Raw genomic sequence first — 14,811 nt, forward strand, 5'->3', positions numbered from 1 at the left:
AATTTCAAATACAAAAAAATCTTAATGTCGGGAACTTTCTGAAATATTTCTAAAATTTTGGAAAACATTCACTCTCTCCTGTCCAAGCAGCAAATATAATTGGTTTATAGCCTCACTTGGCAATAAGCAATCTTTCAGTGCAATTTCAGTTCCTGCCATCCTTTCCTATCTTTCTTTATGAAGGAAATGTATTTCCTTTTCATTGCTTTTTCTAGTTTTCTAGTTTAACTAGATTTAGTTTAACTGAGTTCCAGCAGGAACTCAACACCCAACAGCAGAAACTCATTAGCACATTAGGCCACATGCCTGACAGTGCAGCTCATTAGCATATTAGGCCACCCCCCATTTCTTCTCTTGGCTTGCCCGGGTGCCCCGCAGCTGCGGGGAGCCCAGGCAAGCCCCCCTTGAAGGGAAAGGAAGGCAGTTTAAACTGCCTTCCCTTGGCTTGCCCAGGCGCCCTCACGCACACAGAGGTTTTGACTGTAGTGGGTGTGGCCAACTCTGAAGCCAGCCAGAACTTCGTTCCTGTGTGTTCCTGCCCAAAAATAGCCCTGAGTTTAACTAGAAATTAGATTTAACTAATTTAGCAACATGCTGTATTAATTACTAAATATTCATGGTTTTAAATTTTGCTGTATAGCTGTTGGAATGATAGGCTTAGAACTATGCCGGCTAGCATCCAAAAGAATACACATAACTATTCCAGGCGTGCACTGTTTTCTGTGCAACTTTCCAGAGAAGTCCCACTGAATACCCAAACTATTGCAAACCTTCCCCAAAATAAAAAGCAACTTGGGTTTTGGAAACAAGACAGGAATTTTCCATGTAGAAGATCTGCCAGCACACAAGTTTTGTTCCTTCTCCTGCCCTGATTTCCCCTTTGAAAAGTTCTTGCATTCCATCAAAAATGCCTTTTGATAACACTGAAATGTAAAACAAAAATTGAGGGACTCTTCCTGTGTGGGTAGCTTAGGAAAAAAATAGGTAGCTATGCAGAACATGTGTGTGTGTGTGTTGGGGGGGGTCGGTCCCTTAGATCCTGGCCATTTTAGATAGATAGATATCACAGAGTCAGACTACAGTTCATCAAAATTGCAATTTACTTTCATATTTAAAAAGTGCTTTAACATACCATGAACATGATAACGGAAAACAACAAAAACATAACCAAATAAAGGGTTTCAGAAATAAAAATAAGCTACTCAGCTCACAAAAACTGTGTTTCAAAAGACAAAAGCTTTTTTTTACCAATTGTGGGAGTAGTGGCTGCACTCAAGGAGTTGGTGGACGAAATGGAAGAGGTGCTTTCAGCACGAGCTAAAGGTGCTATTGGAGGAGGACTGGAAGAGTGAATCGGTGGGCTAAAAGGTCTGGACTGCAGAAAAACACACAACACAAGAATAAAAATGTAACTGTTATAATTTCTCCTGAATATGAACTCAGATATATTCCTAATGATATAATGCCATCCTCCTAGGCTCTTGGCACACCCAGAATTAATCCATAGATATTAAGAAGAACTACAGACCCAATGATTTTTCAGCTGCTGTTCACCGACTACAAGGTTCCTCTGTAGGATGACTGCATGTTTCACTACACTATTTAATGTGGGTAACCAATATATTTAGCAAAGCTGAGAAAGCCTTGCTGAGAAAAAGTCTGCAAGATGGGACCAAATGGAGAAAGCGACTAAAGCTGAAATACTGAAATATTTAATTTGCAATGAAAAAGTACAAAAGGCATGTCAGTTTGTCCATGAAAAGATAGATGAGTTTGTTTCACCATGAGAATCCATACTGGTGGATTTCTTTTCAGATTTTTCAAAGAAAATCTGAAAACTATTTTACAATACAGTGGTGCTGCAAAGGTTACACTTTTCAAAAAAACTACACAGAAAGCATTTGAGAATGAAAAATTAATAAAATATCATCTAGACTGTCACAGATTGTGAGATAAGACTGTCACATGTGGTTGGAAGTCACAACTGGTATATGCCACTCTCCTGTGACTATTTTGGATTAATAAAGGCTGCACTGCTTTTAAGCATGCCTGATATGACAAATGGTTTAGAATGCTTCAAGATCAGACATTTGGTCAGGCATCTCCCAACTTTGTTCAGCCCCCCCACCCCCCCGGCCACAAAACAGTGGGGGATTTGAAGCCAAACATCCTCCTTTGACAGATGAATTGGCACACTTAGCATATGCAAAGACAATGTCTGTCCAGCCTTTTTGAAACATCTCCTAGAATGAAGTGGCAGAGCACAGCCAAGACCAGTACTTTGCTTTGAGGAAGAAATACTATTTCAGTTCAGTCTCCAAAGGAAGATGAGGGTTTGTTCTAGGTCAATATGCTATATAGTGGTTAGAGCACTGTGTTAGGACACAGGTTCATAGCCCCACTTTCCATGAAATGTACAAGGTCACTTTGGGCCATTCGTTCTCTCAGTCTGACCTATCTCATGGGGTTGTTAGTAGGATAAAATGGAGGAGGAATGCTGCCTTGAGCTCCTTGAAGAAGGGTGAGGTAAAAATACACTAAACAAACAAAACAAAGGACAGCTTGCCAAGCTCTATGGGCAAGCTCAGGGCACACAACAGAAATGCCTGTCCAAGACAAGCATGGTGCTTTACTAGTCAGCTGTTAGGGGATGACCCTAACTTCCCTTTTTTCTGTTCCATGTTCCTTTGCATTTTATACCAGTGTGATGCAACACATGAGCACCAGAAAATACAGTGACAGGACTCATGGCACTCTTAGTTGGACCACTGCTCCAGATGTGCTCATTCAAACACATTTGCATCCTTACACATGTGTTTTGTATCAGAACTGTTTTCTGACATTATAAATCATATCTTATCAAGTCCCCCCAAACTAACTTGTGCCTTCAAGCATTAAATTCTTGACAGTTTATACAAAATCTGCTAATAATTTTTTAGAGTGTATTCTGTGAACAGGTCCAAGTAACAGGGAAACAAGGTAAGGATCTGGTTAACTCATTACCTTGTTATGAATTTATTTGTTCATGTCTGTTTATCAGTATTGCGTTAGAACTGAAAAGATACTGTTTCAGTTTCATGATGAAGAAAGCACCACATACCACATCACCAACTCCGGGCTTTCCTGGAGGCAATTTTGGACGAGATGGGGGTCTAGGTGGAGGAGGTGGGGGAGTGGTGCTGCTGCTGGCTGCCAGTGGGGTTGCAGGGCGAGCAGGAGATGACGACCCTGAAATAAATACACAGTATAAATATGCTACAAGGCTGCTTTCACACTGCAGTCATCCCCCCAACCCAAGGAAGCACCCTCCAACACATAGCAGGCCATCAAGCAAACAACTGCCAAAACAGCTTTTGCATCATCTTGGAAAATACTGCATGACAAGACAATTCATATGTGTGCATGGGAACTGCATAAAGAAATTCCAGAAGGCAATAACCAGCTATATTAAAATCAAAAAGCATCTGCTACTGAGTTAGCTCATGCACTCAACAAAGAAGACATTGTGGCTGCAGTTAATATGCTGCTCCTGTATAAACCACATTCATGTAAATCAGGGAGCATCACTTGGTAAACAGCATCTAGTTTAGATGACAGTTGGTTGCTAAAGAGACCAAAATATTGTCCTGGTTTTTTAGGGCATCCCTGGAGCTTGCACTTTCCTTAATATCTTCTTGGTATAAACGCACAATGTGTTCTTGCTATGCGCATGTAATTGGGGCTGTTACAGAAAGCAATGATGTTACAATGAGCACCTAGACACTTAATGAACAGTAGGTTACAGTGAAATGGACAAACGTTGCACAGTTCTTTTTCTCTGATCGGAAAATGCTAGCCAATCAGAGAATAATTAAGATAATTAGACTGGTGAGAGGACTGATTACATCGTGACTCAGGATAAAATGCAGGCACGAAAGAAGTTGCAAAAGTCTCTAGCCACAAGGTAACTTTTACTATAAAGTGAGAAAAAAATAGTTCTACACAGTAATATGTTACTGTGAAACCTATATCCACAAGAAGTTGAACAGCAAAGGGGAGGGGTTAGTTGTATAGATGACATGCCAATGTTTATTTGTTTTATTTATTTGTTTTGTTGCACTTGTATCCCACCCTCCCCTGCAAGCAGGATCAGGGTGGATTACAACCAGATAAAAACAATTAAAATACATTATAGTAGCTGATTTAAAATCTCACAGCATAACTCTTATAATGGTGATCAATCGACAGAGTTCCCGGGTGGGCCCGTGTGTATGCCCAGATAGATCAGGAAACGGGTTAAATGAGCATTAACACCATTGGTTATATATCTCCATACAGATGAGAGGAGTGGGGTGGAGCAGGGGAGGCCGATATAAGTGGACATCTGCCGCCTCAGCCAAAGGCCTGGTGGAACAGCTCTGTTTTACAGGCCCTGTGGAACTAATAAGTCCTGTAGGGCCTTTGTCTCACCTGAAAGAGCATTCTACCAGGCCGGGGCCAGAGCTGAAAAAGCCCTGGCCGAGGCTGAGTGGATGTCTTTGAGGCCAGGGACCACCAGATGACACTGTTTCGAGGAGCACAAGGCTCTCTGGGGAACATATGGGGAGAGTCAGACCTGCAGATATGATGGCCCCAGACCACATAGGGCTTTAAAGGTTAATACCATAACCTTGAACCTGATTCAGTACTTAAATTCAGTACAGTGTTCCTTACACTGAACAATTCTACCCCAGTTTGGATCATTTCAGGCTTTTGCCTATCATTGGAGGCAGAATGGAACAGGATTATCGTTTTAAAAACTTTGAGATTACCTTCTGTGGTATCAGTGTAGCTCTTTCCTGTACTTCTCAAAATTTTCAGAACTCCACTGTCACACAAGAGAAGTCCATGCCATATCTTTGTTACATTCTAGCATTGCCCCTATGGAAACTGGAAGGACTACAGAATGAGAAGGACTCATGGCAAGGATTCTTCCCACTTGACTATAAACTTCCAGCATTCCAGAAGGCCAAAGGAAGGAACTACGTGCTGCTAAAGATAATATCAAAAGGGGTTCTAAAACATTTTTCTTTTATTTCTAACAATATTTGCACTTTTATATTCCAATGTATAATGTTTTTAGTTTGCCTCACTCTTGCACAAGGTCAAAAGAACAGTTTCTGGAAAGTAATTGACTTGTGTTGTATTTTAAACAAGAAAAGAAAGGGATATTCCTTATACAACAAAAAAAAATTCTTCGTATTTTCCATGGCTATTGACCTTAGTGCTTCAACACTGAACAAGGTTTATCAGATCAGCATTATAACCTTGTTCACCTATTCTACCACACCACTGAGTAAAGTTTGAAGCCTTTGGACAACTTAAAAAGCTTTCCTCTAATTTAAGTGGCTCTTTCATTGAAGGAAGAACCACCTAAATTGAAGGAGGTTTCCTCAGGCTGGAGGAAGGATCTTTGGAGGATGGTTGGATCTACCCACATAATCCCATCCTATCACATAATCCCATCACACAGCCATCAGGGGATGAAGTATATGAACCTTGAAGAATACTTTACTAAGCATATGCTAAATACTTCTTTCCCCAGATGTTTTTAGAAAAGTGACAACCAGGAGTCATTTCGTAGAAAAAGAGCTAGGGGAACTCATTAGCATAACTCATTAGCATATGCCACACCCCCTGACATCAGGGGCCCAGCGGTGGACCTGCAAGGCCAGCGGGAGTGCAAGGAAGCCCCACCAAGGCCCTCCCTGGCCCCAGGCAGGCAGGGGTGGGGAGAAGAGGGGAGGAAGCAATTTACCCTCCTCCTGCCTCCTCCTGGCTGAATGAGGGCTGGAAGCAGGGTGGCCGGAAGCAGGGGGCGGGGCTTCGTCATGTGACCCGCCCCCTGCACCTCACCCGGGGGAACTGCGTCCCCCCACCGAAATGACCTCTGGTGACAACAGTTTAAACCATTTCTTACACATGAAAATGCTACACATTCCAAACTATTGTTTTGTTACTTAGCGCATTATTAAAAACCAATTCTACAAAAGCTCTACAAAATTATTAATTTCAGATCACTGAATCATGTTGAGGGTGCTCTATTGATGATTATAAAGTTCTTGGAAACTCTGGAAATCTGGATTTTGAGGAACTGGAAAACTGGCCTGTATTTAACCTTGCCATTCCTGCAGCCCCTTCTGACCCCCAGAAAGATCATTCCCAGGGCTGGGGGACCTGCATAGAGGACTACCCATGCTGGTTGGGAGGGACTGGAATGAGAAGGGACAGGGGGGTGAAATTGTTCTTCCTTCTCCTTCAAGCATGGCTACATTGAGGAGAGAGGGTGACTTCACCTCCTTGTCCCTTCTCACTCCAGCCCCCCCACCTGTACATCCGTTCTTCCATGGGGTCCATCAACTCTGAGAATGATCTATTAGAAAGGGCTGCTGGAACAGAGAAGAATGTGGGAAAACTCTGTGGGCCTTCCATGCATAGATGGTTAGATACAAGACACTATTACTGATAAAATTTGAAAATTTTAAAAATTATGGCAGCATAGAGGACACAACACACTAGAAGACTGGGCTTTGAAACTCCACCCAAATGAAAGGGAATTGTGCAAGAACACATCCATCAGATTTGTGATTGTGATAAAACAATATATTAGGGGCCCCAGCAGAGCAGTATTTATTTATTTAAAAATGCATTTGCTGCTGGTCCAGAGACCTCCTCAGTACATCTCACAAAATAAAACCATACAATAGAACCACACAAACAGCGTTGCAATTATCAATAATAAACAAACCATGAAAGAGCTCATTAAATAGAAACCAAGGCATTAAAACAGCATAAAACTGCTGCCTAAAATGATATTTAATAAAAGACTTCAACATAGAGCCAATGATAAAAACAGTTCTAAAAGAATTAAATTTTGTAGTTAAAAAGAAATGTTTTGGTCTGTCACTGAAAGAAGAGTAAGGTATGAGCCATGTGAACCTCAGTTGGAAAGGCATTCCAAAGGTGAGGTGCCCCCATGAAAAATCCCTGCCTCTGGTGAATATAACTAGGGTAGGCTCCAAACTGTCATGAAACAAAATTTATAGAATATTTAATTAATGCTGGATTTTAAAATACCATGTGAAATAGGGTAGAAATTACTATTGTTTCTTAAAAACCCTGGAATGGATTGAAAGATGTCTTCCACCAGTGCAAAGGCACTTCCGTTGTTATAGGTAAGGGAATTTCCCTGACCTACTGCATCCCCCCACTGTTTGAGGGTCCCTTGACTCCCTGGAGCAGAAGGCAGTGGGCTCAGTGGGAAGTTGTATTCTGAAATCTTTGTTTCACTTTCAGTACACTGGAATTATTCCACTAGTAGTTGGCTCACTATGATCTTCCACTTAAACCACCAACTGAACTCCAAATTGCTATTCTTAGGCTGCAGTAACACACAGTTCACACAGCAAAATCCAGTTGGAAAGTACATTGAAAGTAGATTATTTAGAGTGTGTGACTGCAACCTTATGGTGTTAATCTACCTAAACAAACACACTTAAAATTAATGTCTATCCATTTTTTTAAATCTTGAATTTGTTCCCAAAGAAAAGGCACTACTCTGAAACAACTAAGTATTCATTAGCTTTGAAGACAACTGAGAAACAAAACGTTTTTATTCCTAATATCATTCCTCTCTCTCCAGTCATTAAGAAACATCCACTCTATGAGTTCTACTAATACTCAGTAGAGTTGCTCATTATTCCAGGTGGCCTTACTTTCTCCTGAAGCTTTGTTCCATCTCAGTAACAGGAATCTACATTTTCTGTGTGCTGTAGCAAGGTCACATGAGACTGCTGTATGAAGAGAGCCTCACCTAAATCACATAAATTGCCTATGCACCAAACTTAGAAGAGTGTTATCTGTGAAAATTTCCCAATGAAAATTGTGAGAGGTTTCTAAGTTACTGGGAATGAGTGCAGAGCAGAATCACTGTAACTACTCTCTATTAAAAGATTCCCCACGTGGGATCTGCTAAAGATGTGACTGATTTTAGCTCTCTTGCCTCAATTGCTCTGTGAGAATGCCAGGTACAGAAGAGAATGTGCAGTTAGCCTAGCAGTTCTTTGATTCAGAATTGTCAGTGGACAGGTATTGCTGCAATGTTACTGTTAAACCATTTCATTCCTTTTGACCTGAACTATTTAAAATACAGAAAATATATGAGTATAGACTAAGGGAAATATGGATAATGTGTCCAAACCAATTTAGCTGGAACCAATACTCATAAACCTTAACTAATGAGATGCACAATTCTATTTTATATTTCAAAATAAAATATTAAGAAAAAAGCTATTTATCTGAAGTTACCTCAATAAAAGGCCACTGCTCTTCATCACAATGATAAGTCATGTAACACGGTGGCTGCTCAAGCTGTTGTGCGAGCTTTGACCATATCAGCTCACAGACTCATTGTGTCAAACACAGCATGTTTAAGACATCATACATCTTTGCTGTGAAGTTCATGGCATCCCAACCAGATATCTAACATATGTACTATTTTGTTTCCCGGGTTGGTCTCAGAGGGAGCTTTTGTTTTGATTTGGAGTAGATACTGGATTTACACAGTACTAATTTGGGTCAGATCAAGCAATTTCCTTCCCTTCTCAAACTAGGCTGTGCATAGTGCTGATTGGCTGACCCTAGTGTCAGTCATAGAGATACTTCCCTCCTCCCTCAAGCAGTGTTCAAAGAAAAATACATGGGGAAAAAAATCAGTGAACAGACCTTTGAGTAGATAAACATGCAGGTACTTGAAGGTGAAGAAACAAAACTAAACCAAAGCAGACAGTCTGCCTGAAGCATGGGTGGGGAGAGAATGATCACTATAACCTTTCAGCCCATTGTCAGGTAACATCACTATGGGAGTGAAGAGAGAGGAACAGAGATCATCCTGCAACAACCCCTCCCCCCTTCTTTGCATTAGAGAAATCCTCATTTGAAGCAACAGACAGCTTTTCTACCTATGTGGTATGAAGGAAATAAAGCTCCCCCCATAATACATTAGACATTCAGCAATGGCAGGGAAGGAAGAACACATTATCAGGGGTCAAGGTTAAGTTGGACCACAAGAGCACTGAATAAAAAAGCCACTGGGCACAGTACAATCAAACAAAGGGAATGATTGATGTTTAAAAGCCAACCAACTAAGAGTAGCTAAAGAGGTTTTGTGTTCACATGGCAGCATTCAAGGCCACACTGAAGCACACTCAAAGCTGTTTAAACATACCACTGGTGCTTCCTGTGCCACCGCCAGAGCTGGGTCCAGGTGATGACACCACTGTTCTGTAGGTAGGTGGTGGAGGGGGAGGTGGTGTTGCTCTCTGTCCCACCCCAAAATCTTTAGGAGATGCTGCTGATGCTAAGTTATCATCTTTAACGTGGGTCTGCTCAGAAACTTTCTTCTGAACCTCTTCTAAATTGAGTGGAGATGGAACACTGTGAGAGGTTTCGGCCTCTGGAGGCTCATCTGGAGTTTCTGATGCCACTGGTGGGGACACCACTTTTTCCCTTGAAGTCACCTCTGGAGTTACGTTTTCCGGGGATGGATCAGAAAAACTGATCCATTTATCCTTATCATCCACGTTAGGAGCAACAGACTTGGGGGATAATACTGGGCCAAAAATGCTGTCCAAGTCATTGATTGATGGTAGTTTGTCACTTTTGACCTCTGTTGCTGTCTGGTCATTTCCTGTGGTCAAAGTAGTTGATTTTAAACTTTTAACATCAACTTGTACAGCTAAGTCGTACTAACGTTCTACTTATGTATGGGGCTTTTAAAATCAGCTTTAACCTAGCACAGATACTTAACATTATAAGGTGCTCTCAGGAATATAATTCATGTGCACATATATCTGTATAACAAGATTGTATTAAATACATATTTCAATAAATATTATGCAGATTCTGCCTACATGTTTTGTTTCATGTATCTATACTGAAATGAAATATATCATCATCTAGGAAGCAACATGGGCAGCTCAATCAGCCTGGTGAGTTCTTAGTAAATATTACAAGCAAGAATTTCAAACTTCCTGAAATTGAAACAGGATGACTTGCATGCAAATATGCTGAAAATATAAATACATCATACATATTTGTGCTTAGCACAATACCCTGTGGTGCTATTTTAATGTAATACATTCTTAAGTTGATCATTACTAACTATTATTGGGAGTTAGCATACTTTTGTATTGAACAGAAAAACAAAGTTCATTGAACACAGCTACAGTTAGGCATCAGAAACAGAATTTATACTTTTCCATTTGTGTCTCTTGCTAAAAAAAACTATACTTATATCAAGGTTAAAAGACATGATTACTTTGCATTTTGGCGCAATGATCCAGAATCCCTGTGCAGTGGCTTCCCATTCCAGCCTAACATGAAGAAATGCTCAAATATGCTGTGTATGAGCTATTTCCAATGACTGGGTGTTGACTAGCCAAAGAAAATGAAGAGGGTTTAAGTCTAACTTTTTCTGGATTGCTTCTGATGGTCACAGTTCTGTAGTTCTGGGTAAGCATGTATAGTGGGGAATGGTTGTATGTTCACAGACGTGGGAATCTTCTGCATGTACCGACCTCTGGATCATGCTTAACATGTTTACTATCAGCTTGTGAATCTGTCACCCTTAAACTATTAATTTTATTTTGTTACACAACTTGTGTAACACTGGAGAATTATATTAACTTGTTTAGGCTATTTATTTGCTGCATTCTGCAGAAAATGCTCAAAGCAGCTTATAAAGGTCAAGTTAAAAGCATAAACAATTTTGAAACCAATAAAATCAAGTTAACAATCTAAAATCTGAAGTAGCAATGATAAAAAAACAAAAAAAACCCATAATAAAAAGGTTCAAATAGAATGTAAGGCTTAAAAACACACACATAGAAAGTGAGGCACCTAAATTAGATGAATACCTGGGCCAATTAAAACAACTTCACCAAGCACCTAAAACAGCAGACTAGATACCAGGTGAACCCTGTCAGAAAGTTATTCAACAGTTGAGGCACTAGAGAAGAAGAAGAGATTGGATTTATACTTCGCCCTTCACTACCCAAAGGAGTCTCAGAGCGGCTTACAAACTCCTTTCCCTTCCCCTCCCCACAACAGATACCCTGTGAAGTAGGTGGGGCTGACAGAGCTCTTGACAGAAACTGCTCTTTTTCGAGAACAGCTCTTATCAGAACTATGGCTTGCCCAAGGTCATCCAGTCAGGTGCAAGTGGAGGAGTGGGGAATCAAACCCGGTTCTCCCAGATTGGAGTCCGCGCACTTAACCACTACACCAAACTGGCTCTCTGTCAGAAGACTTTCTGTCTGGTTGCCACTCATCTTACTTCAGAAGGTGGCAACACACACAGAACAAGAAATATGTGATGATATGGTAGCTAGTATACATTTTCCTCCATATTGTAACCAGTTCCTCATTCCATGACCATAAAAAAGACAACTTGTAATCAGGGATTATTGTGGCATTCTATTAGTTGATATCTTGTGATCAAATGTGGGTAAGTCTACCTACTGGGCTGCATATCAGATTGAACATTACAAATAGGACCATGAATGAGCACTCTGATGGTGTTTTGGACCCCCCCTCCAGTTTTTATATTTAGATGTGTGTGTATGTGTACACACATACACACCATAATGAAGAATTCAGATGTATGCAATCATATAAAGAGTTACTGTAATCAAAGCCCTTTGAAGTTAATAGGCTTAGACTGAAGTTACTCAGTATCAGAGTGCAGATAGATAATTTAGTGTGACATTACTTAATATCACAACAGAGAATGATCAGGCACATGTTTGAGCATCTGCTAAAAACTTTTGGTATGATTTTTCTGCAGATCCCTGAATCACATCAATGTGCATTTTAAAATCATCCCTCCCTACTATTCATAGTTCCCAGGCACCGGAGAACCTTACCAAACTCCCTGAACACAGGCTTCGGAGGTGGTCTGAATGTCAAAGTGTATGCCCATGGCACATGTCCCCCCTCAGTGTTTGGTTATACTGGGAGAAAGCTCTACAGAAAAATGGGGAGAGGGTCAATAAGGAGAGGACTGTTCTTGCTTTATCCCTGGGGTTCTATCTCTACCAAATTTGCATACTCTGCTGGGAGTCAATTGGAAATCCAAGAAGTAGTGAGGGATCAAATATTAAACAGGACAGAGTTGGGTTAATCTTATCATCTGTAGTTGTAAGGTGTCTGGACAGTGGAATAAATGGGGCGGGTATCTCTTGGGAACCCAATCTGTGCACACACAAGGAAATGGAAGTGCTATAGTTTTGAAAATTTGTATCTTGAACCTTTATCTGTAAGTTCAGTGTGCTCCAAGTTAGAGAACATGACATTTCATAACCTGTCACAGAGAAATCTATATTTTACAAATATATGTATTATGTATGTGTGTTTGTAAAATCATCCTAGGAAATAAAACACCACATATGGATACATATTTAATTTAATACTTAATTAATTTTGAAGGCAAATGTAACACCTGCCAAACAGTATACATAACTGGGGTAAGTGGCAGTGTGTATATAAATAAAATTCTGATTAATAAAGCACAAAGGTTTTAGCTGAAAATGTATATATTGGTAGGGAAATAGTTAAAACACCAAGTATTATGCATTGTGTTCTTATCATGCTTATCTTTTCAAAAGTTAGTTTGCTTTTCCCTAGTTGAACATGCAGGCCATACATATAAATTCTGTTCAAAGCAAGTTCACTCTCAGCCCTTACACAACTGAGCATATTCACTTGTGACATGAATTATTTACCTATACAAGCACCTTATTTCCTCTTTCTATATGCCACAATATCCTTTTATTCAATAAAGATTCTGGTATTATATTACCTCACTACAGTCATTATACTCCTAATTTCAAGGTAAAGATCTCTCTTATTCTGCTAACTAGGGCTCCTGCCAGTTATCAGCAAGATCCCTCAGTGTATGAAGAACGGTGGCTAACTAAAGCTTCCCAAGTTCCTTAAATAAAGCTGAGTGCATCACAGCTGGGAGTTAACAAAACTATTGATAAATCAATGGATACAAAACTTTACCATGATAATCCTATTTCTGTGGTAAACCTGTGCAATTTTTGAACATCATATGATAGTAAAAAATAATTTCAGAATCTCATGGGCTGTGGAAAAAAGATTCTGTATTAGACTTTTTAGCAAAACAACATCTTCTAATATGGGTGGAAATATTAAATTCATGGATGTTAGGTATGTATAAAATGGATTTCATTGTGTAGAGTTTACATTTAGTTAGCATTAAAAGTTCAGAACTCATATTGAGCATATTGTGGTCTGCAGAACAAGTAGCCATTTGTCTCAGACATTCTTACCTACTCCAACTGTTAAAGGAGAACCAGTGCGGGGAGGTGTAGCTGGAACATTTTTAGGAGGAAGTGGTGGAGGTGCTGTGAAGAGAGATGCAAATATCTTAATTAAAAGTTGGGAGAAGGTCTTCAAGTAATCTATAAGTCAGTCATATCAAGAGAGCAATTTAAACTATGTCTCCATAAAAACTAAGTACTACATAAATACAGTTCTTCACATCAGGGAAGAGTCCACCCTTCAAAGCAGCCATTTTCTCCAGGGGAGCTGATATCTGTCAGCTGGAGATCAGTTGTAAAAGTAGAAGATCTCCAGGCCTTACCTGGAGGCTGGCATTCCTAAGCACCTTAAAGACTAACCACATTTGTGGCCAGGTATGAGCTGTTGTACAGGGATGCAGTGGCTAAGAGGTCAAAACACTGAGCTGCAAACCAGAAAGTCTGTAGTTTGGCAGTTCAAGACCCTAGTGCTGCATGACGGAGTGAGCTCCCATCTCTGGCCCCAGCTCCTGCCAACCCAGCAGTTCGAAAGCAAGAAATTGCAAGTAGATAAATAGGTACCACTTCGGTGTTCCGTGTACCTTGGCATTTAGTCACGCCGGCCACATGACCATGGAAATGTCTTTGGATAGCGCTGGCTCTTCGGCTTTGAAACGGAGATAAGCACCACCCCCTAGAGTCAGATTTGACTACCTTTTGAGCAAGGGGAACCTTTACCTTATGAGCTGTTGTGAGTCACTGCTCACTCTTTCAATTCAGTTAGGAAAAACCTTTTTGAACAACAACAAAAAAAGGATTGTACAGTGCTGTATGGATTATTTTTTAAGTGAATTAAAATTGTTTTGAAAATCTTTTGATATTTCCATGACACCCCATGGTAGGATATGTTGGAGTGTTGGAATCTAAGGATAGGAATCACTACATTTTCTGTTGTTTTCACTTTTTTAAATATATAATATATATATATATATATATATATATACGACCAGATGTTGTTTTCTTATGTGCTTTTGCAATTGCTACAAGTTTGTATAATAGGCCATAGATAGTAGCCGTATCAATTCTTCAAATTATCCTGGTGTCAAAGATTCCATTTGTCAGGTTGTGTGTCACTTCCATCAAAAGTAGTGGACCACTACTACTATCTATGGCCTATTATACAAACTTGTAGCAATTGCAAAAGCACATAAGAAAATAACATCTGGTTATACACACACACCCCCCAAAAATTATGCATGTATTTCTGGATGTGTGTCATTGCAATATAAAAAATATTGACCACTGAGGAAGGCCTGAAGGGGCCGAAACACGTATGGTACTTAGGTCAGAAAGTTTTACCCTTCAATTGTATTTGTATAATAACTAACTTGGTTGTATAAGCCTTTTAAGTTTGAGACTTAGACTATTTCTTTTAACCGCAGTATGTTTTAGCTATGTGTACACCTTA

General features: G+C 40.0%; 1 protein-coding gene across 1 annotated transcript in view; it reads right to left on the reverse strand.

Moving 5' to 3' along the window:
• SGIP1 (SH3-domain GRB2-like (endophilin) interacting protein 1) overlaps positions 1 to 14,811 on the reverse strand; it is a 154,995-nt gene that overhangs the window by 59,100 nt on the left and 81,084 nt on the right. Inside the window, exons 14-17 of the mRNA XM_015415785.1 lie at positions 13,374 to 13,448; positions 9,245 to 9,706; positions 3,101 to 3,228; positions 1,249 to 1,375 (exon numbers count right to left, since the gene is read on the reverse strand). Of these exons, the coding sequence (XP_015271271.1) occupies positions 1,249 to 1,375; positions 3,101 to 3,228; positions 9,245 to 9,706; positions 13,374 to 13,448 (792 nt within the window). The remainder of the gene's footprint in view (positions 1 to 1,248; positions 1,376 to 3,100; positions 3,229 to 9,244; positions 9,707 to 13,373; positions 13,449 to 14,811) is intronic.

The sequence above is a fragment of the Gekko japonicus genome, unplaced genomic scaffold (genome assembly GCF_001447785.1).
Source record: "Gekko japonicus isolate JY-2015 unplaced genomic scaffold, Gekko_japonicus_V1.1 scaffold20, whole genome shotgun sequence".
NCBI classification, from domain to species: domain Eukaryota; kingdom Metazoa; phylum Chordata; class Lepidosauria; order Squamata; family Gekkonidae; genus Gekko; species Gekko japonicus.